This window comes from Notolabrus celidotus, chromosome 9, assembly GCF_009762535.1.
Source record: "Notolabrus celidotus isolate fNotCel1 chromosome 9, fNotCel1.pri, whole genome shotgun sequence".
NCBI lineage: Eukaryota > Metazoa > Chordata > Actinopteri > Labriformes > Labridae > Notolabrus > Notolabrus celidotus.
In genome coordinates, this window is record NC_048280.1 from 6,903,927 (window position 1) to 6,927,807 (window position 23,881).

Here is a 23,881-nt window from a genome sequence, read left to right on the forward strand (position 1 = left end):
AATATGGAAGGTCTCCCCTGATAAAGGCATTGCCTGGTTTTCAGCATATGTTGCTCCAAAGCCTGTATATATTGTTCAGCATTAATAGAGCCTTCCCAGTCGTGTAGGCTACCCATGCCATGTGCACTTATGTGTCCCCATACCATCAGGGATGCTGGCTATGAACTATGTGCCAATAACAAGCATGTTGGTCTAGGGATGGGTACGGATACCTGTGAATCCGTACCGGTACTCAACGGTTTCCTTTCGCTGCTTAGCTCTCGCAGTGCTCAGCCCCAGCATTGCTCACAGCAGAACTTTCTTTTGATTGGACAGCATGGCGGCCGTGCGGCCAATCACATGTGAGGATATAGGATGCAGGTGATGTGTATTGTGGCTACATCTGTTCCTTCCTAGAGAATCTTCTCAAAGACTGGGCAAATACTCAGTGAGAGGAGAAATCAGCCCATCCAAGCTGAGGCATCTGATTTTTCTCAATGCCAACCTGAGGACCGTAATAATGTTTGCTCTAGTTTGGTTCTGGTTCTTTTTTCCTTGAGTTGGTTCTGGTTCTGTTTGCTCGACTTGGTTCTGGTTGTGGTTCTGTTTGCCTGAGTTTGGTTCTGGTTCTGGTTCTGTTTGCTTGAGTTTGGTTCTGGTTCGGTTCTGGTTCGGTTCTGGTTCGGTTCGGTTTCGGTTCTGGTTCGGTTCTGGTTCGGTTCGGCTTTGGTTCTGATTCGGTTGGGTTCTGGTTCGGTCCTAAATCGGTTCTGGTTCTGTTTGCTTGAGTTTGGTTCTGGTTCGGTTCTGGTTCGGTTCTGGGTCGGTTCTGGTTCGGTTCTGGTTCGGTTCTGGTACTGTTTGCTTGAGTTTGGTTCTGGTTTGGTTCTGGTTCGGTTCTGGTTCTGTTTGCTTGAGTTCGGTTCTGGTTCGGTTCTGGTTCTTTTTGTTTGACTTCGGTTCGGTTCTGGTTCGGTTCTGGTTCGGTTCCGGTTCGGTTCGGCTTTGGTTCTGGTTCCGTTCGGTTTTTGTTCTGGTTCGGTCCTGGTTCGGTTCTGGTTCGTTTCTGATTCGGTTCGATTCGGCTTTGGTACTGATTCGGTTCTGGTTCGGTCCTAGTTCAGTTCTGAATGGTTTGCTTGAGTTTGGTTCTTGTTTGGTTCTGGTTCGGTTCTGGTTCTGTTTGCATGAGTTTGGTTCTGGTTCTAACCCTAACCTTAATCAAAACCCTAACCCTAATCCTAACCCTATACCTAACGTAAATCATAACCATAATCCTAACCCTAATCGGAACCCTAACCCTAATCATTACCCTAACACTAAACCTAATCCTAACCCTAATCCCAACCCTTACCCTAACCCTAACCCTAATCATAACCCTAACCCTAACCCTAACCCTAACCCCTAACCCTAACCCTAACCCTAACCCTAGCCCTAACCCTAACCCTAACCCTAGCCCTAGCCCTAGCCCTAACCCTAACCCTAACCCTAGCCCTAACCCTAACCCTAGCCCTAACCCTAACCCTAACCCTAACCCTAACCCTAACCCCTAACCCTAACCCTAACCCTAACCCTAACCCTAGCCCTAACCCTAACCCTAACCCTAGCCCTAGCCCTAGCCCTAGCCCTAACCCTAACCCTAACCCTAGCCCTAACCCTAACCCTAGCCCTAACCCTAACCCTAACCCTAGCCCTAGCCCTAACCCCTAACCCTAACCCTAACCCCTAACCCTAACCCTAACCCTAACCCTAGCCCTAGCCCTAACCCTAACCCTAACCCTAACCCTAGCCCTAACCCTAACCCTAACCCTAACCCTAATCCTAACCCTAACCCTAATCCTAGCCCTAACCCTAACCCTAATCCTAACCCTAACCCTAATCATTACCCTAACCCTAACCCCAATTCCAACCCTTACCCTAAACCTAACCCTAACCCTAATCATAACCCTAGCCCTAACCCTAACCCTAACCCTAATCCTAACCCTAACCCTAACCCTAACCCTAATCCTAGCCCTAACCCTAACCCTAACCCTAACCCTAACCCTAACCCTAATCCTAGCCCTAACCCTAACCCTAACCCTAACCCTAACCCTAATCTTAACCCTAACCCTAACCCTAACCCTAACCCTAGCCCTAATCCTAGCCCTAACCCTAACCCTAACTCTAACCCTAACCCTAACCCTAACCCTAATCCTAACCCTAACCCTAACCCTAACCCTAATCCTAGCCCTAACCCTAACCCTAACTCTAACCCTAATCCTAACCCTAACCCTAATCCTAGCCCTAACCCTAACCCTAATCCTGACCCTAACCCTAACCCTAACCCTAGCCCTAACCCTAACCCTAATCCTAACCCTAAACCTAATCATAACCCTAACCCTAAACCTAATCATAACCCTAACCCTAATCCTAACCCTAATCCTAGCCCTAACCCTAATCCTAATCATTACCCTAACCCTAACCCTAACCCTAACCCTAATCCTAACACTAACCCTAAGCCTAATCCTAGCCCTAACCCTAATCCTAACCCTAATTCCAACCCTTACCCTAAACTTAACCCTAACCCTAATACTTACCCTAACCCTAACCCTAATCATAACTCTAAACCTAATCCTAACCCTAATCAGAACCCTAACCCTAATCAGAACCCTAACCCAAACCCTAACCCTAACCCTAATCACAACCCTAACCCTAACCCAAACCCTAACCCAAACCCTTATCCGAACCCTAACCCCAAACCCTAACCCAAACCCTAATCCTAACCCTAACCCCTAACCCAAACCCTAATCCTAACCCTAGCCCTGGCCCTAACCCCAGCCCTAGCCCTAACCCTAACCCTAACCCTAACCCGAACCTGGACCCTAACCCTAATCCTAGCCCTAACGCTAATCCTAGCCCTAACCCTAAACCTAACCCTAATTATAACCCTAACCCTAATCAGAACCCCAACCCTAACCCTAATTAGAACCCTAACCCTAACCATAAAGAGCCGGCACTTCTTTGGGAGCCGAGTCAAAAGAGACGGCTCTCTGAAAGATCTGAACTTCCCATCACTAAAGCACATGCTTACTACCATTTGCACTCTTTGTTGCCCTTGGGACTATTTGTATTGTAAAACATATCAATGTAAAGACTTTAGACCTGTACCATAGTGATAAACAGATAACACTTCAATTTGAATCAAGTAAATACCACTTGTATACTTTAAAACAGGGTCATTTCATTCCTTGTGGACGCAACATGACAGCATTTATACTTTTCAAGTAATTGATCTTAAACGCTTTCAGAAAATTAACAGTAACAAGACTTACATATCCCTTCGAGCCACAGAATGGTATCATAACAATGGTGTATATGCTGTTTTGTAATGACACGGCACAACTTTATAATTTATTAGAAATGTATTCAAATTATTTCAGGGAACCCCCACGCTATGGTTCGCGGACCCCCAGGGGTCCCAGGACCCCACTCTGAGAACAACTGATTTATGGAATCCAAAAAGAATGTTATATTTTGATTCGTCAGACCATGGGACAGTTTTCACTTTCCCTCACCTTCATCGGGCTCAGTTCAAGCGAAGACATCAGCATTTCTGGATCTTGTTTATATATGGTTTCCTCTTTGCATGGTACAGTTCTCACCTGCATTTTTGGATGTAGCGATGAACTGTGTTCATGGAAGGTGAACTTTGAATGTTGTTTTGAGCCCATGCAGTGCATTCCACTACAGAGTCTGTTTTTTTTTTTAAGTTTTGATTTGGGCGTTTTTGCCTTCATTGGATAGAAAAGCTGGAGAAAGACATGAAATGTGGGAAGTAGAGAGTGGGGGAAGACATGCAACAAATGGTAGAGGCCAGGAGTCAAACCTGCGACTGCTGCGTCGAGGACAATAGCCTCTGTATATGGGGCGTGTGCTTAGACCGCTAGGCAAACGGCGCCCCACGGTCTGTTTTTCATGCAGTGCTGCCTGAGGGCAATAACAAATTTACATTACACTCCTACTCACTTCAGGTTAAATACAATTCTGCTGAAACAATGTCACAGGGGAAACAGGAAGAGAAAGTATGAATAAGTAATCAGTAGAATCCGTAGGTGAGAAAGGTGACACCGTGTGATTTAATCACTTCAATATTTCAATTGGAAAGTCTGTATCCCACTGTAAAAGAGAAACGTTGGAGGTTCTGTTTACTTACTTTGGAAGACCTGACAGGATAAGAGACTGAAAATTGCTGCTTGAAATGTGACACAAACATGTAATGATTTCCATCCGAGACATGCGTCGTGACTCGACTACATCAAAGGATAACTCCGCTATTCACACCTTCACTGATTCCTCTTGACACTTGACAAGTCACCCGCCTCCTTTTTCTTCTGTCTTTTTGTATCGTGAATTCTTGAAGTTCCTCTTTCTTTGAACTTTTTATGAGCTGAGCCGAAAAAGATATCTGAATAGACGATTTAACAACTGTGAAGTCAACGGGCCCCCCCTCCCTTCCAACATGTTCTTCTTCAGCGCCGTTTTCTAAACCAAAATTGGGAATCCTCTCCCTTCTTTTTTCATTCATTTTGACTTCTCTCTGACTGAACATTTACAAATCATTCGGGGAGTGGATAAAGACGTGTATACAGGGAGATGAATAGTTTCATTTAGATTCAGATGGCATAAAGTGGGCTCATCGGAATAGCTGACAAAAGCTCTATGACGGAGAAGTGATAACCTGCGGGCTGCTTCCTTATTGCAGGAGATAGGGGTGAAGTGCTGGGTTGGTTTACAGGTCTAATTGCGTGACTCAGTTTGGGGAGGGAGAGATTGACATGGGAGGAAAAGAATCTTGTTGGATTAAATACTTAATGAATGTTACTTTTTTATGAAAAGTGGAGAGTCAAAGCCACAGTTTCTGCTTTTAAAAGTCTGTTTTTAAAGAACAAACTTTGTGTTTTTATACCTCTCTTTAGGGATTGTCTCTACCTGGACTTCAATCAGTGTCCTTCCTTTTGATTGCTTCTCATCCAGACCTTACCTGTGTTCAGTTTTATTGTTTGGTTCTTGTGCAATCTCAAAAGCCATGAACCATTGTCTGACGATATTACCTCTGGGAGAGACAACCCACTTTTCCAGGCTACTGGTGTGGCCAACACTTCATCATTTAGGGACTTGTGGCCAACGCATCCTCTTCCATGTGTTGCCTTTTTTTGCAGTTTGATTAGAAACTGGAGTGAGGATGGAGTTGGTGTTGAGAAACAACATCAACAAGCTATTTACTAAGTGTTACTGCCAAGCGGCAACCTCCGGTCTTGGAATATGCAGCCTATGTGGAAGTGCTAAAAACTGCAGTTCATCTAGGATCCCCTTGAGCCTGGCTGCAGAAACACCAGTAACCACATACACACCCATTCAAAAAAGATGATCTTTACAGCAGAAATAAACATGTTTACAGCCTGGTACAAAAAATGCTTTAGGTCTGAATAGCTAACTTCTCTATCAGCACACACTGTACTGGAGGTGAGTTTTTTGTTACTCTGTATTTTTGAAGATATTTAGCTTGTGAGTTTTGTCTGAGTAAGGACATTGCTGATTTGATTGACAGGCAGGCTGCTAGTGAAATAACTAAAGGCCAAACTCTTAACCTCACACTAACACAGACTAAGTTAGGTTGAGTTCAGCATACACAATATCGCACCCGCTGATGATTGGCTTCAAAATAGAGCTTCAGGAACAAATGGGTGATGTCACGGATACTACGTCCATTTATTATACAGTCTATGGTTACTGAGTGTCTTGCATGCAGATATCCTTAAAAAAAATCATGAAGTAAATCTACATGTAGTTAGATATCTGCCTGCAAACTTTAGGAGTGCATGACAATTAATATCGGCGATAAATATTTGTCTTTTTCTCTTGAAAGTCAAAGTCTCTGAAACACCGGTGCACAGTACCAGGCTGTAAATGTTACTGAAGATTTCTTGGCTTTGGGAGCCAGCCCCAAGTGGACACTTTTTGCACTTCTGCATTGGCATAATTTTAATGAAAACATTTCAGTACGACAACTCACGTTCACTTAAGATAAAGTTTATTGCAGCATACAGTATTGTGTTTGGCGTATGGACTCCGAACCTCATTACTCAGCATACATTATTTAAATGCATACATTTAGGAGCAATGAGATAGGACTAACCCCCCTCGGAGCCCGCAGGTGGATGCCGGGGAGGAGGTGGGTACAAAGTTTGCACACAGCAGGACAGCAGGAGCACTTGCAAAGCAGAGGCAGAGACAGAGACGGGGAGACTTGCAGCTTAAATAGACCGCCAAATGAGGATGTTGAGATCAGCTGATAGGGAGGATGATGACGTGTCAGTATGACTGAGCGCAGCTCGAGTTGTCTGCCTGAACTAGCTTGCAGGCGGCGCTCCATTTCCAAGAGAGCTTAGTTCTTGTGTAAGTCCCTACATCCTCCAAAAACATGTCTATCTGGTAGGGATGCACCGATCCGATCCTGGTATCGGATATCGGCTAGATCGGGCTCATAAAGCTAGATCGGATATCAGTGACAAGGGGCCGATATATAGTGCCGATCGATATGGCAGATCTATTCATCTCAGTTCCATGCTTTTCTGTGTTTACAACAGCCATGTGCGTCTTCTGTGGGAAACACTACGCTGACATATTTTTTATTTTCTCATTTGAAGCAGTTTTTTTAAACAGAATATATAATTCCTCTTATCCACTGCTGAGGGTTACAGTTGAATTGTAATATCTGTTGGTTATGAAAATTAACTCACCAAACTGCTGGTACACATTTATAATCTGTTGAATAATGATACTGTCAGTTGAAAAATGTTGATTTTATTTTGGTTTACAAAGTCAGAAAAGCCTGAAGTTGCCAAAAATGATTCTATCCTCACATTAAGGAATGGAGATTGTTAAATCAATACCGTGATTGGATCGGCTAGTATCTGTCTCGGCAGTTACCAAAGCCCAGGTATCGATATCGGTATTGGGACCTAAAAAGTAGGATCGGTGCATCCCTACTATCTGGTTCTTCTTCCCTTCACTGAGTCTCTGTTTTTGTCTCTCTGCCTTGCTCTCTGTGCATGAGCTGCGTCTCACTGTCTCAGCTGCCTCTCGTCAGATGTCAGGTTTGCACTTCATAGACGGAGGAATCTGATGTTGTCCCCTAACTTTGTATTTTAGAACACAGTGAGGGTTGTCAACACTTTTCTCCATGTTACTTGCCTTCAGCTCTGCCTGAGGACTTGATGTTGTTCCTTTAATTCAGAGGGAGGTTTATTTTTGTGTCTCAGCGTGATCATATGCAACCACATACACCTGAGTGTGGCTGTGTGTATTTTTAGGTGTTTTTCTTCCTGCATGGCGCTTTCATCAAAATGCATTGTATCTGAACTAAAGACCAAAATTGGATAGAGAAGTTATTTGTTATGCTTAACTTACAGACTGGTGCCAATCTTGTGATAATAGTGCAATAATATGAGTGAAAGCTTTTGTATTTGTATTTACATAAATGATCTATTGTCTGATTTACTGTTCAGGTAAGAGATTTTACATTAATGAAAAGTCAAACAAGCACTAACTCCTAGACTTTACTTCAGAATAAGAAAAACAAATCAACCAAGACAGAGTTTTGTTTAGATGTTATTGTATCTGATTTTTCTTGGTGCATATTTTTCTCTCTCTCTTCTTGTTTTATCCACTGGATTGACTTTCATGGCTCTCCATGAGCCTGGGAAAGCGGCATTCAGCTGTGGGATATACAGCACAGTAGAGTTTGTGTAGGTGGAGAATAATAATGATAGTTACTGGTGTGAGCGGAGAGTTTTTTCATTAAAAGCTGGAGTCACATCACTTATTCAAAATGCAACATGTCTTGCGTCTGCATTGCATTATGGTCTATGTTTATGGACTCCAGTGGGTGGATAAATTATTACCTCTCCTGCGTGGTTGTGTCGGAAGTTTTTGAAACTTTGTTTCAACTACAACCGAAGTCAGGTGGTGAAAGCTGATGTTTTCTTTTTAAAGTTTATTTTGTGGGCTTCTTAATGCCTTTATTTAGAGGATAGGAAACTGGATAGAGGGAAAATGAGAATAGAGAGAGGAGGAAGACGAGTGGCAAATGGCCAGAGGTCAGATTTGAAAAACAGGACTGCAGCTTCCGAACGTGGAGCGTGTGATTTAACCTCTGAACCAAACCGGCAAATACCTCATCACAATAAAAGTCTCTTTGAAAAATGTGATGCCACCCATCAGATAGTTATTAGTTCAAGTGTTTCTGAATGAACTTACAGACAGAGGAACTGACTGATCGAGTTTCTTGCAGCTAGAATAATTAAAAAATGAAGAACTCATTTGCAAAAACAGTTAGCTCACTTTTAAATAATTAAAATAATGTTTTAAAAAACATAGTTTTTCTATTTCTAGCTTTTGGTATTATCAATGAACTGAGGTTAGGTGGCTTAGACTAAGTCAAAATGACTTTACTAATCAGAGGTATCTTGAAAATGTAACTTTATTAGGAATCTATATCAAAAAGAAATATGTTTTTTGAAGTTTTACAAAAAGGGAGTTATCTGTTTTTGCAAATGAACTCTAAAATTTCCTTCTTTAAGTTCAAATGTTCTTTTTGGTTTCAGATGATTTAAGAAGTTCACTTTAAGCTCAGACACATTATTATTTTTTGGTTGTTTTTATTCTATCTTGTTACCTTTCACATCAAACACACACTTTGTCTCACTGTATACGTGCAAGTATTTACTGCACATGCATGGAATTGAAAGCAACATGTTTTTACCTGCTCAAAAAAAAAAGCTCTAGAGTTTGAGTAAGCGTTTTGACACCTGTACACCTCTCTTCTTTCAATCTAACCTGTATTTTCTCTTGCCTTGTTTCCCTCAGAGCCAAGAAGAAGACCAAGCCCTTGAACCTTAAGATCCACAGCAGCGTGGGCAGCTGTGAAAACCTGCCCACGCAGCGCTCGCCCCTGCTCACCGAACGATCCCTGCGATCCTTCTTCTTCCCCTCCTTCATCCCTTCCACACCTCCCGTCCACGCTGAAACACCCTCTGCAAGTAAGGCAGCTCTTCTTTTTTTAATCAGCTCACGCTCAGGCTTTTTATGAAATGAGATTTTTTCAATGCCTTTAATATATCTCTCTTTCATAATTCTGACTTCTGCTTATTTAGTTCTCGGGCAAAGACTCATTTCTGAGATGCCACTCTGGTCTCTGCTCGGTTCAGTCAAAAAGTTTAGTGCACCCTGTGGCTAAAAACTGAAACAGATTATTTCCCCCCAAAATGAGTCTTTCTTTCTCTTTTAGGAGAAGTGGTTGAAACATATGGAATATTAGACTTTCTCACATTTGGTCTACGATGTCCATCAAGTCTCTCACTTCCTGTTGAACTTTCTGGACTCTTACACGCTCTTCCTTTTGCACTCACGCCCTCACATTATCCTCACTCCTCTCATTAAGAATATACTTAAACACAGCTCTGCTGGAAAATGCAACAAAGGGACAATCAGGCTGTGCCATAATGACCGGAGGTGGTGTGTCGCTGCACATTAGCAGCCTTATTGGCTGATGCATTATGGGCATTCTGCGGAAGCCATTAGACTGAGGAGGAGACGAGGAGTGATGAAGGCGGTGTCAGGGAGAGGAGTGATGGATGGCGGTCCCTCAATGTTGTGAATAGTTGTAGACCTCGACAAATAGAATTGTGGGGCGCAGATGTGCGTATTAGTTTGTGGCGGCATGGCGTGGAATAATCACAGAACATACGCATGTCAGGATGGAGAGAAGAGTGGAAATTGCAAAGTAAAGCTGTTTGGATGATGGACGCAGGTCTCTGAAGACAAAAAAACAAGCTCTATCTCTGGCCCCCGAAAAATTTAAACAGAGCAGACAAGTCTTGTGTAGCTGTATCATCCAATGTCTGTTAAGTAAGCCTAAAAAGTAGCTTTCTGTTGCTTGAAATGAGCATGTTATACTTTCAGCTTGAGACACAGTGATGGCTCAGCGTGTAACCCTCTTAAAAAGAGATAATTTAGTGGTCATTTTCATGTTGACTGATCATTTCCTCTCACCCTGAAGTAAAACAAAGAGACGCTGAGGGCTAACAATGACGGCCAAACCACCCCTCTACCCTCAGACACAATCAAAGTCTGAATATTAAATAAATACAGTCGTGACATTTGATCACAAAGCTGTAAACAGTCGGTCACAATGAGGCCATCTCCCATGTCTCCACATTTGTGTGTGTGTGTGTGTGGGAGTGCATACTGAAGACCCGCTGAGACAGAGCGTCCGAGCAAAGCACCGCTTGAGGCTGCGGCAGGGATAGATCTCCTTACGTAGACGAGGAGTTTTTAAGGACCTGGAGGAAGTACATGTTGCTGTTTTTATCCCTGCTGTACTAGAAAGTGTTATTAGACACAGCATGGTTTGGAAATCTGCCTGTTTTTTTTCCTTTAACCTGAAAAAAGCCTTCAGTTGTGGTCAGAGTCAAGTCTGTGTTCTCTCCTCTTCACTGTCATGCTTTAACGTATTCAGATTCAGGTTACTCCATGTAAAGGTTTGTTTCTCTGGTGTTGATGGTTGTATAAATTCTGAGTGCAGTATGCAATATGTGTCTGAGCTGATCTCAAACAGCAGCAGGCATCTGAGTCTTATATACGCTTCCTCAGGCTTTCTGAGTGGATATACTCAACTCTCTCGCTTATAAAACCACCTCAGACTTCCCACTTTAGCATTAGCTGTCTCAAGTATGTGAAACATTATTCCCAAAGACAGGCTTCCTGATTTGAGAGCTTGTGTTTTTAGTAGTTTTAATAAAAGTTATTATCAATCAACCAATCTTTATTTATATAGCGCCAAATCACAACAAACGTTATCTCAAGATGCTCTCCAAGCAGAGCAGATCTAGACCGTACTCTATATTATATTACTAACAAAGACCCAACATCACGTGGATGAGATCCAGTCCCATCTTGCAGACATGACTCAGTCTGATCTCATCTTAATCCACCATGAGCAGAGCACTTTGCAGCATTTAGCAAGTTACAGCAGCAAGGACAAACTTCCTTTAACAGGCAGAAACCTCCAGCAGGACCAGACTCATGTTAGACAACCACCTGCTGAGACCGAGTTGGGGTTATTATTTGTGTATCTAATCCTAAACCAAATATGCTGAATGTGCACCTGTGGTTTTCAGTACGTTTACCTGGAGCTGGGTCATCCTAGCCTCTGATTGGTTGGTTTGGTGACATGTGATTTGACTGCTGTTTCTTATTTATAGAGTAACCCAACCACCTCACATCGAACCATCACGTTACGTAGGTGTCAATCTTCAAGATGTCTTCCACTCTGTTTTGTTCTGTTAAAATCTGCTGCACTAAGAGAGGAGGAAAAAGGGGTTAATATCCCTCTTTTCTTTGTCCTTCAAGGTTTAAAGATGAAGCTCACACAAGTAGTTATATCGCCACAACTTATCTTCAGACATAGAGCTTGAAATTTGTCTTTTCCCACTTCCCAATCTTTCCATTTTTAGAACATTTGGTCTATTCTTGATGTATATATATTTAATTAATTTTCAAAGTGGACATCAACAACAACAAAAAAAAAAAAAAAACTGAAACCAGAAAGACAAAAAAACAACAACACATATCAGTACAAGACAAAGAAGAGCTTTTGGTCTATTCTTAAATGTTTGGTCGTACACACAGCTTTTAATGATTCATCTAAAGGCTCCTATCAATGAGTAAAAGTGTGTACCTGATAATAAACTGACCAAAAACACATAAACAGAGACTAAACTGATCACTGAATGCTTGTTTACTTTCCCTGTAAAGCTCCTCTCATTCCCTCCAGGGTCTCCAGCTCTTATTTTAGGACAGGTCTTGGTGTGTGTGTGTGTGTGTGTGTGTGTGTGTGTGTGTGTGTGTGTGTGTGTGTGTGTGTGTGTGTGTGTGTGTGTGTGTGTGTGTGTGTGTGTGTGTGTGTGTGTGTGTGTGTGTGTGTATGTGTGTGTTTGTGAGATCATGTGGACAAAGCGGGCTGTGTGCACCTGTTAAACCAGGCTAAACATCCGTCCCGGGGTCTATGTCTGGGATTACGGTATCACCGCCATCTCGTACGTCAGGACCCTCTAGGAAACAGCCGTATCACTCACCCCTCAAGTCCTCTGAATGAAAACACACAGAGGACCAACAAGACTGAGGCTGAGTGACCAAAGATATCTGCTCGGGATGAGTCAGAGCCGGGGCTAAGCTGAAACGTCAGTGTCTCTCATGAGTTTGTTTGTTTTTCTGTGTCAGCTGTGATACTGTTATGATACAGTTAGATTAAATAAAACTTCACACTGGTGTATTTTTTACCGGGTTGATACATTTTAAAAATAACTCGGTGTCTGGGGCTTTGTACCTAAACCTGTAGAGATGTCTATGGAGCTTTTATTGTTCCAAAAGTCTTTTTAAATGTGTATTATAATCCACAAATGCATACAAAGATCCACAAATGCGTACACAGCTCCACAAATGTGTACACAGATTCACAAAATTCCATCGCCTGTGAACCTGAGTTCAGGGTATTAAAACCGTCGCCCCCACACAAGTGTGTTTTTACGCATGTGTGGATCACACATGGCAGAAATGTCACAAAAAGTAAAAGTGTAGACAGACAGCCAATGAGAGGAATGCTTCAGTTGTAAGCAAGCACTTGAGTATTTCCTGCTCAGCCCGACTTTTGATGATGACTCTGGATAAAGTCAGGCTGAAAATTTAGTTGTTTTGTTTGTTTATCTACACATGCGGCCTTTGGCTATCATTTAGCAAGTTACAGCAGCAAGGACAAACTTCTTTTAACAGGCAGAAACCTTGAGCAGGACCAGACTCATGTTAGACAGCCATCTGCTGAGACCAAGTTGGGCATTCCAGAGAGTTTTCAGGAGTTTATTTAATGTGTGAGTACAGCTTTAAGTCTGAAAATGTGCTGAAAAAAATGATCTGAAAGTATAAAAGTCTTGTAACCTGACATATCCACTGGTGTAGTTTAAATGTTTAGATGTGAAGGGACTTTTCATGTAATATTTAGCTCTTTATGTCTTTATTTTTTACCAATTATTGATAGTTATTTTCATTAACTCAGATTTTAAATCTGCTCATAAAGTGGCCAGAAAGCAATTATTTCAAACTATCAGTAAGCAAGCGTCTTCTCAGGCTGGAAACATGTTGCAGAGTCCTCCTCATCCTCTTTAATCATTGGTAATTAACATTCTCTATTGGGGTCCGTCGGTCACTCAAAGCATTCACTGAGTGACTGTCATGTTTCTACCTGGTTTTCAACTTCAACTTAATTGTCCCTGATGAGAGATTTATTGGTTAAACCAGTGGTGTCCAAACTTTTTTCAAAGAGGGCCACATTTGACACACATTTGAATACCTCAGGGCCAGGGGCTGCTTCTGAGACTTAGTAATCATAAAAAGTTATACATGAAATATCTATTTAATAACAATTATTTTACTTTTTTTTCTCAATAAATCAGTAACTAGGTAGTCCTCTGTTCTCCAAAAGCCACGTAAACATTAGAAAACTTTGTCTTCTTCTGGCAGGCAATGTGGGAAAAATATTGTCTCATTTTTCTATGGCAGGATCACAATCTGGATTTCATCACACTTCTTTTTCATGTTTTTTTTTAAGACTTTTTTGATCAGCAGACAACAATTTTAGAACTAAATAATTATTTTCCTGAGTTCTGAACATTTTTTATGCACCAAATTTAGCCTTTTCTGCACAATTTCATAATTTTGATCTTGTCTTGTGTCCTCTTTTGTATATTCTGAACTTTTAGTGTTCATCAAGAACATTTTCACATCATGATAAAAACATTAATTTGAAAACCTGTCAACTTTAAGAGTGTTTTAGTTTCTTCTTTATTGCCGTCTTGCAGAATTCCCAGAGCTTTGGCTTTATACAAGTAGACCATATGAAGCTTTTTGAGACATTTCTGGATTGACTTTATTTTTGTTTGTGCTCTTGAAAGAATCTGCAAATGTACAGATGATTCAGAATGTGATTAATTTCTGTGCTATAACTAACACTTTTTAAGATAGAAGCTTGGGGCCATAAATAAATGGACCTTGGGCTGCGATTGGCCCCCGGGCCGTACTTTGGACGTGCCTGGGTTAAACCATAACAAAGTAACAAAAAGGCATCAGAGCTTCTGCAAAAGTCAAAATCTGCAGATGAAAAACAAAGGAATGCCAAACCAACCATTGGGCCACCTTCATGTTTATTTTATTGCACTAAATCTCATGTTTATGCAAAAAGCAACAAGAGTTTTGAAAAGTAAATTAATTCTGCCAGTGAGGATCATACAAATGTTTGTTTTTATGTCAGTGTGTACCCTAGTGGTCAACTTGAACAATAAATATTCAGTTCTGAGTGTTTGTGCCGTGCTCCAGGTGTTATGATAACCCCTTGTTTGTTCCATGTGAAAAGTTATGGTGGCCACTGAGGGACAGTCTTCACAAAACAGCTCACCTGTACCGCCTCAGGCTGTTTGAGCACACACACTCAAAGCAGCCAGATTCCTTAACTCGTGATGATGCCCTGTGTCTACTTGGAGCTCCAGTACTCGCCCTAGGACACCACCAACACACACACACACACACACACACATACAAACACACACACACACACACACACACACACACACACACACACACACACACATACAAACACACACACACACACAAACACACACATGCTGAAACTGTGTGTGTTTGAGTGAGGCAGAGCAAAAGCAAGTGAGAGCGAGTGTGGGAGTCTGTGAGTGTGTGCTTGTGGATATAAATGGCTTAAATGTTCTTCATCGCTTTATGCACAACTCTCACTCTCACTATTTCTGTGTGTTTCAGTGACGTCACCCGCTCACCCTAACCTTGCATAGATGCTTTGTGGTTGCGTCACAGATCTCCTAGCAACCAAGCATGGCACCACAAAGGATGTCCCTTTGAGAATTGGCAAATAAATAATGGCTACAAATACCGGCTAAATTTAAAACTGGGTGAGGCGAAAGAGCTACCCGGGAAGAAGAGTTGGGGTCGGCTCATATTTCAGTAAACACGTTTGCTTTTATGAGACCGGTTACTATTAATCTTTGCTTTATGTAACGAGGAGGGGCAGGATGTCGACATGTGGAGCCAGGCTTGGATAGCAAAACCTATTTAACTCCTGCAAAACTCTATAAAAGCTCTCTACAATATTAATTTACTGTGTGTTGTTAACCTATACTTTGGTATTTTGAGCTGAAACCAAAAGGTTTTTAAAGCAAACTCAAGACCTACAAGTCTTATTCTATCTACCTTATTAACTTATCATCTAGTTCAAGTTTAAGTCTATTTTAACAGTCATACATTGTCTTATTTTACATAATGATAGACATATATTTTATTTATTCACTTTATTTTTAATTTGTATTCAGTGTGAATTATTTCATTATTTATTTAGTTATTAATTTTATTTTGTGATCTTATTCCAGTGATTTTTTACAGATTACCTCTCAGTATTTAAATATTTTATTCTGTTTTACTTTATTGTATTTACTTCAAGGCATCTTATTTTCTTTTATTGGTTTAACCTTTTAGTGTTTTATTATCTTATTAATTTACTATATTTTGGTGTTTTGTTTTTTTTTCTATCTTGAGTTTTAACATCTTAATCTACCTCCAGTGTTAACTCATTAAGATATCAGGTTTGTCACGATGAGGAAAAATGGAGGAGGACCCATGTGCAGAAAATTTAAGATTTTGATTATAAAAGAACAAAAAGGTACAAACAAAACTTACTAAAAATGTCCCAGAACTAAATCCAAAAGAAAACTCAGGGAACACCGGGATCAAGAAACACAGGAAACACAAAGAAGACTTACTATGATCCAACACGGGACAGGGGAAACAGAGGAACTTAATACACAGAGTAATTAACACAGGTGTGGAACACAGGACACAGGTGTGGCAGGAAGTAAAACTAAACTGCAAACACAGGGATCAAGAGTTTTAAAGTAAAACAGGAAACACAATAAGCTAGAAAACACAAGACATGGATCACTAAACACAAGGAAGACATAGGACAACTAATACAGAACACAGACAGAGAGGAAACAAGGCAAAAACAAAGATCAACTCATGAGAAGCATATCCTCTGTTTTTGTCAGGAACTCATTTTTACATCATGTTCTTAACCTTGTATATGTACTGTGAGACAGTTTGGAGGTAGGGTTGTGATTGAGGTGGGGGGGTGATTGTGTTGGTTTGTAGTTTTAATTTATTCTATTTTATTACTCCCATTATTATTTTTATGTACATAGCTACAGTCTGATTGATAGATTTACTGGAGGCAACAAATTAAACTTGTTGTAAACTAAAACTTAAGACCCAAAAATTAAAAACTGGGTTCTGAAACACCCCACAAATCTTGACTTCCCTCATGTGATGAATTTCCTGTATCTTGTTATGTTTTTGCTTCATCAATGAGGACAAGTTTATCTAACAGGAGGTCCTGGATTAGGAATAAAGTTGTGTTAAGACCTTTTATTTACTTGTTCATCTTCAAGTTTCAAGATGCCTTTATTTGTCATTTTTATTTATCACTTAAACAGGAAATTATGTTTCACACACTCAGTAATTGAATGGAAAAAAGGGTAAACACTAGGATTAATAAGCTTAAATAAAATAAAAAATGAATAAGCTATATCTACATTTAGAATAGAATAAAACAATTAGTTATAGTGAAAAAATCATTCAAAAGATTATTAAAGAGACAGTTTCTCATGTGTAGTTCACTTTTTCCTCTCGGGTCAGAAAAACAGTCTTGCTGTTGGTGTGTGTTTTTCAGGAGAGACCTAATTGACTCTCTCTCTGGCACAGAGCCTTGGTATCAAGCTCTAGACCCGCTCACACTAATGGAAACCGTGCAGAGGAGCACATAAACAAACACCAGTCAATAAGGAGATGTACTGGTCAATGGTTGCTATGTTAGCACCAAGGAAAGTATAAGGCAAGTGTTCAGACACTGTGTCACGAGGCAAAAGGAGTCTTAATGAAGAATTCACTGCAACTACTTCAGCTAAACATGCCGACTCAGGCTCTCTCAGGATCACAGATGTCTTTCTGCAGGTGACTGCACTGCACAAAACTCTGCACGTAAAACTACGCTGCAAAAAGTTCAGTTAAATTAGTTATCAAAGTTATCAAAACTATAGTATCTGATAACTGTGAAAAACTTTAACTTAAACTTAATTCAACAGTTTAATACTTTATTCACTTTTATTTTAACCCACCTTTTTCAGCTTGGTTACATTGGCCTGATGAAGGTCTCGTTCCAAACGTTGCCATTACCATTTTTAGTGCAAGTTGGACAATGTGCACGATTCTTGTAACTCCAATCATGACATGTCATAGGAAAATGGTCGCCATTCGTATACGGCCAATCAAATGCTGCATGCATGTTGATTCTCCCATCTGCCACCATGCTTCCCGGCCTCATTTGGGACCTGTATCCAGCCAATTTTATAGACAGAACAACACACAGAGGGCATCAAAATGCTGTTGAGGAGTCAAACTGAAACAGGACAGTATTTGTATATGTATTTGAACAATTAGCTGTGTCGCTGTCTGAGTTGTCAAAGAGCTGTGGACCTCTGATTCAGCTGCCTGAGGACATTACGTCTCCTGAGTGTCCTTTCTTGGCCTAACCACCAAAACCTGCTCCGTCTGATGCTCGGTTTGCTCGTTTGCTAGCTTGGAGCCATTTGTGTTCTCCAACTGAGGAAGTCACTACTGAGCCACAAGGCCTGCAGGCATCATCTGTTCTTGCCATCCCTCCTCCCTCCGTGTCACTGGCACAGTTTAAACTGCCAGTTTAGGAGACTCCCACCATCCATACGAACATGTAGAGGTACTCGTTTCATCAGAGATAATTGATATTTATTGATACAGCGTGTGTTTAGGTTACTTGTAAACGTACGTGTGTGTTCGCCCGTCAAATGTGATGGCACAATACTCTGCAAAAAGCCTGATTGGCATGTAGCTGTTGTCATAGCAATGCAGCAACCTGGCTTTGTCTCTTGTTCATTGGAGGTTTTTTTTTCTTCTCTTCTCGCACTCTGAGAGAAAAACAACAACTCTATTTCCATCCTTCTCTTAGTTTGTGTCTTGCCGCCACTCCAAACAAATACCCGTTCAGTTGTGTACTTACAGAGAGTCTGGTTTTAACACACGGGGAGGAGAAGAAATGAAAATATGGAGATTGTGACATTTCTCTCATATAACACTCATGTGCTATAATGCAGCACATTGTGCAGCACACACCCACACACTTTTTTACACTCCTGTTCACTTCTTCTGCTGCTTTCCACACAGTCCACTGTATATACTCAAATGTCTTATCTACGCAAATCGGCATGTTGCATGCTGGGATACGTGCTGAACTCTAGTGTGTTCCTATCTCCTGGTATTGATTATATCTAGTTATGTCACTGATTGCATTCAACCACGTGATTGAAGCTCTCATCTACACCAGCAGAGTGAAGCACCTTTGTTATTCTGATAATGTCAAGAGTGGGTGTGGGTGACACTGCTTGTTTTGTCATATGTATCTTTGATAGTTTGAATCTCACACGCTCCAGACGTCTTTTTTACCTGCAGTAAAAGAAACTCCTCCATGAGGAAGAGTAGTGTTTAGCGCTCAGTCAATCACTCGCAGAGTCATCTCGGTCAAACTATAAATATATTCAGCTCTTAAATGGCTTCTAAACTCATGCAGCCTCTTCATCTCTGCACACATACACACCCTGCTCCCCTACTGTTAAACAGACACACACACACACACACACACACACTCACACAGAAACATATATTCCTTTATCTTTCAGTGTAGTTACATTTACCTCACACACACACACACACACACACACACACACACACACACACACACACACACACACACACACACACACACACACACACACACACACACACACACAGTAAACTCGTCCCCATGGCCTCTTGTGTGTCATGTGAGCAGCCAATAGAGGAGGGGAAAGGAAGGCTTTGGCTTAATTAAGCTGAGACCAATCAGAGAAGATGGAGGAGGACAGTGTCGTCTGGCGCCTTGGGGTTTCTCGGCTCCTGCAGCCTCATCTGTCACACACACATAAACACACAGATGCAACTACACACACACACGCACACACACAAATGCATACATGCAAATAGAGATAACACACCCTGTGACTTGGTGTGCTGTTTGTACCAGTCCAGGATGTTTTATGGTTTCAAAGTTACCAACGGTTTTCATTTTTAGGACATTGTTGCATTGAATAGCATCCGGGGAACATATTCAAGACCTTGTATTGCATCTCATTGACTGCCATGGAGGTTTTTTATCGAGGTGCTCAATTTGAGGTTGTGCCTCTTTTCTCATCGGACCCATATTGTGTTTACAAAATGAGTCAGATGGCTTTTGTTACATGTTGTGTTAAATACTTGATTCTGATTGGTCGAAACCCCATAAGACCATTTATTAGTTCTCAACAGCAATGGGAGTCCAGAGATGACACCCCGCAGTGGTAATTGTAACGTTCAACTAAAGCGGCAACCTCTGGTCTAAAAATATGAGTCCAATGCGGAAGTGCTAAAAAACTGCAGTTCATTGAGGATCTGCTTGAGGCTGGCTCTGGAAGTACCGGAAACCACATACACACCAATTCAAAAAAGCCGATCTTTACAGCAGAAATAAACATGTTTACAGCCTGGTACAAAAGATGAGTGTAGTCTGGATAGATCATTTCTTGATCGGCACACACTGTAGGGGGGGGTGAATTTTTTTCATAACAAGGCAATTTCTAAGATATTAAGATTATGAGTCTTCCAATGAGAGGCACAGCTGACTTGATTGACAGGCGGGAACACTGTAGTTGTTAGCTAGGAGGCTCAAACTCCGCCTCTTTACGTCACAATCGCTCGACAGCAGCAATGTTGCTGCTGCCACCGATTGGCCTCAAAACAGCGTTCAGAAACAGATGACGTCACTGATACTACGTCCATATTTTATACAGTCTGTGGTTCAACTTGAAGTCATGTGTGTTTGATCCTTGGAGAACCACTTTGAGGGTGAAACATGAAGTAAGAATGATAAAACCAACATTTGGTGAAACAAATTTTCTCAGAGTAGTATTTTTCAGCCTTGGTCGCCTGCCATTCTAAATGAATTTGAAAACAAAGGCCTTTATCCTTTATTTTCTGTGACAGCAAGACCAAGAAATCGATGGTTACAGAGCCCAACAGCTAACAGAGGGAGTTCTTTCTTCTACTGACCAGCTGCAGAAATTAAGTATAGCTCTGTGACGTCTGTTTTCTCATTTGAACACTTTAGGTGCCGTGTCCCTGTCACACAGGAGACACCAAAATTACATCAGCATGAACCAACCAAGTGTAGAGAGCTTGCTTTCTCTTGATCTTAATACAATCAAAAATAAGTTAAAGGTGAATTATTGTTTTTTAACTTTCACATTAAAGCTATGATTTAAACTTTGCAGCCTGTTCTTCACAATGGAGGCTAAAATTACAGCTCTCATCTAAAAAAAAACCATGCACACAAATACTGCACATGCTGATTACATGACTGAAGGTTTCCATCGTTTTCCCAGCCTCTTTTTTTTTCCATGTATCAACACGTTAGCATGTCTATTGTTCACATAAGTACTGATTGACATAAACCTACACTCCACTGTTCTTTCAGGGATGATAGGATCATCAGAGATTGTCGTGTTAGTCATACAGCGATGTCAACGACATGTGCACACAATGATAGATGGCCCGGACTGCGCTGCTGACAAGTCCAATCATCTGCCAGTCGCCAGCAAGGCCAACAAGAAGCAGATGATGTCAGTTTCCCCTCTGTATTGAGTTATCAGGTTGATTGAGTGTAATTGAGCGATGCATCGGAGTGCAGAGAGAAGACACCGAGCCCCTGGAGAGACTGGAGGGAGGAAGGGTGTTTCAGGAACCAGGAAATGCTGAACGGCACCAGGGCCATGTGATTAGATCTGTCAGTGACTCGCAGCCTTGTAATCAATTAATGGGACTGATTGAGCTCCTCACAGATCTGAGCGTTGAGTCATGCAAAGATTTCTTATCTCTCTTAACTGCAGGCAACACTTTGAATAGAAGTGATTGCATCTGCAACAGTTATCTTCAATCACACATCAGTCATTGACGGGAAAAAGAGATAAGTACAAATCAATAGAGCTTGTGTGATCTGGTCTTTTCCCCCAATAATCGACATACAATCATGACATGCTGTATTAGGCACACATGTACAACAGTGTGCAATTTTAAGTGAAGAAGACCTGCAAAAATTCTATATCAAGAAGACATTTTCAGTTTTTATGAACAGCTTCAGGGCAATCTTACATTATGGATATATATCTTGTCCTCTCTGCCTTGTTGAGTGAACTTCCTCTGCGCTCTCTCACTGGAGGTTAGTCTCAGCCCTCAGTTTTATTTTCCAGGCATTAGGAGCTTGATGCATTGACGAGAAAAGTCTTTTTTTGTTTGTGATTCTGCCTTTATCCTCACAATTCCCAGATTTATTTTTCATCTCCTCTGACAGCCAACAAAGAAAAAAATCCGATCCGCTCTGTTCGTCTCCTCTTAGCATTCATTTCAAGCTCAAAGAAGTACAATCCTCATAAATAAGTCTTCATGAAGATCTGCAGATTCAGTTGTTACGCATAATACTGTTCTCTGTCCGCTTCTCCTCAGTTTGATTAATTAATCCAAAGCTTCTCATCTGTGTTGCTTTGGTTAAACACATCCCAGGGGCGACTGTGGCTCAGTGGTGGTTGGTCATCTCTCAATCTGAAGGATGTGTCCTGTTGTGCACATGCTAAAGTATCCTAGGGCAAGACACTTAACCTCAAACTGCCCCCGGTGGCTGTGCCAGCAGTGTGTGAGTGGGATTAGTTAATACTGATGGCTGCTTTACATAACAGCCTCTGCCATCAGTGTAATGGGGTGTGAATGTGACATGTAATGTAAAAACACTTTGAGCAGTCAGAAGACTAGAGAAAGTGCTATATAAACACTGTTTATTCACCATACTGGAAATTAAAAGTATGGAGCCCCTGAAGTCATATGCTTCGATGACCTTTTACAGGATATGTCAACCGAATGTGTTTCCATCAAGAGGTTTTATTCTTATTTGGGCAGTTTCACTGGCAGGATTTTATATTTTTACGTTATATTTTAATGCTTTTAATATTTTTAATATCTAGTATTTTCAATATTGTTAATATCCTTTATATTTTTTATACTTTTAGAATATTTCTAATATTTAGTATTTTCCATATTTCAATCAGGAGAGACACAGTTTGCAGATTAAAGGTTATTTATTACAACTTAATGAATAATGAAATTTGACAGAAATCTTTGGCGTAAGCACTCTATTAGGATGATTTTGTGAGCGTAGGATGTGTGAATTTGGCAGTTGAAGAAATCCCCCTAGAGTCAAGACACTAGTGGTGGTGGTTAATGAATCCTAGGATTTGAAGACTTGCAGAGACCAGGTGGAGATGGGGAGGTGGAGGGGTGCGCACTATCAATGCAAGAAGGAACTTGCTGGAGAGAGAGAGACACATTTAAAAAACCAGCAGAAAGTTGATAGGCTGACGATAAGGGCGTGCCACTGAGCTATTGGATGACCAATGACGGCTCCGGACCGTGCAGCTGGAAGCGGGTGAGCTATTGACAGGGAGAGGAGAGTTAAACAACTGCTGTGACGGCTTTTATTGTCTTCCTGTCTGAACTTTCGCTAGAGCTACATTTTTTATATTTTATATTTGAGATTGTTAACAAAGATTGTTATATTCTATTATGAAAGGGTATAATCTTACAAGAAATTATCCTGTGGGAAAATGTATTACCTTTTGTTCACAAGAAAATAACTTGTACCCATAGGGTGACTGTCTTGTACATGCAAGATAAAAATAATCACCTGATGTGACTTAAGGGCATCTGTAGCGAACAGTAGTGCCGGATTGGGAAAAAGACGAGTGTCTTTATATGCTGATGACATGATTCATGTCTTTTGTTATGAAACATGGTAATTCTGTATATACAATACTTACAAACAGATAAAAGACATTTTGGAGCACAAGAAAGCTTCACAAAGATTTGAAAAGGGGGAAAATAGTCCTTATGTTTCATCTTAAGACATACTCTTATGTGTGTCAGTATTGCCTGAGTGCAATGTTTCATATGTGTATTCCTCTGCAAGGCATTACAAACAATCTTGGTTGATGTTGAGAAAAATGTGGTGGAGGTAGCTTTGATATATATTTCCATTCCAGGCTGAGGTTGACTGAATTTTCCCCCTCACTCTGAAGGGCTAGATAATGTAACCTAAATAGGTCTGTTATACGCGACATTTCTGACGTAATTGAAATAAATCACTGCAAACAAAAATGATCTTACGTGATGTATTTCCCAGTGTGACCCATGATGCTGTGTGCATTTCTCATCATGGCTCTTTATTAAATCATTGGCAGCCAGTGTACCATTATAGAGTGATATCATCTCAATGCATGGATCCACCACATCTAGGCACCTTTACTTTCTTCATATGCGTCCATGTGTAGGCTGCCGTTCTCACCTGATATCAGGAGGTTTTTTACATAAATGCATCAGTCATTGCGAGCCCTAATGGACTGAGCGAATGTTATTTTTGTTCTGAAAACCTTCTGAGGTGACGGTGACTCACAGTGCAATACAGCTAGTACAAAAGCAGCTTTATCATAGTACTGATATCTGCATCTGAGCATGCAAACAGTCCAAG

General features: G+C 41.0%; 1 protein-coding gene across 3 annotated transcripts in view; it reads left to right on the forward strand.

Annotated features, from left to right (window-relative positions):
- ksr2 (kinase suppressor of ras 2) overlaps positions 1 to 23,881 on the forward strand; it is a 148,132-nt gene that overhangs the window by 77,859 nt on the left and 46,392 nt on the right. For all 3 annotated transcript variants that reach the window (XM_034692914.1, XM_034692915.1, XM_034692916.1), the window contains one exon: positions 8,887 to 9,059. In XM_034692914.1, coding sequence (XP_034548805.1) covers positions 8,887 to 9,059 — 173 coding nt within the window. The remainder of the gene's footprint in view (positions 1 to 8,886; positions 9,060 to 23,881) is intronic.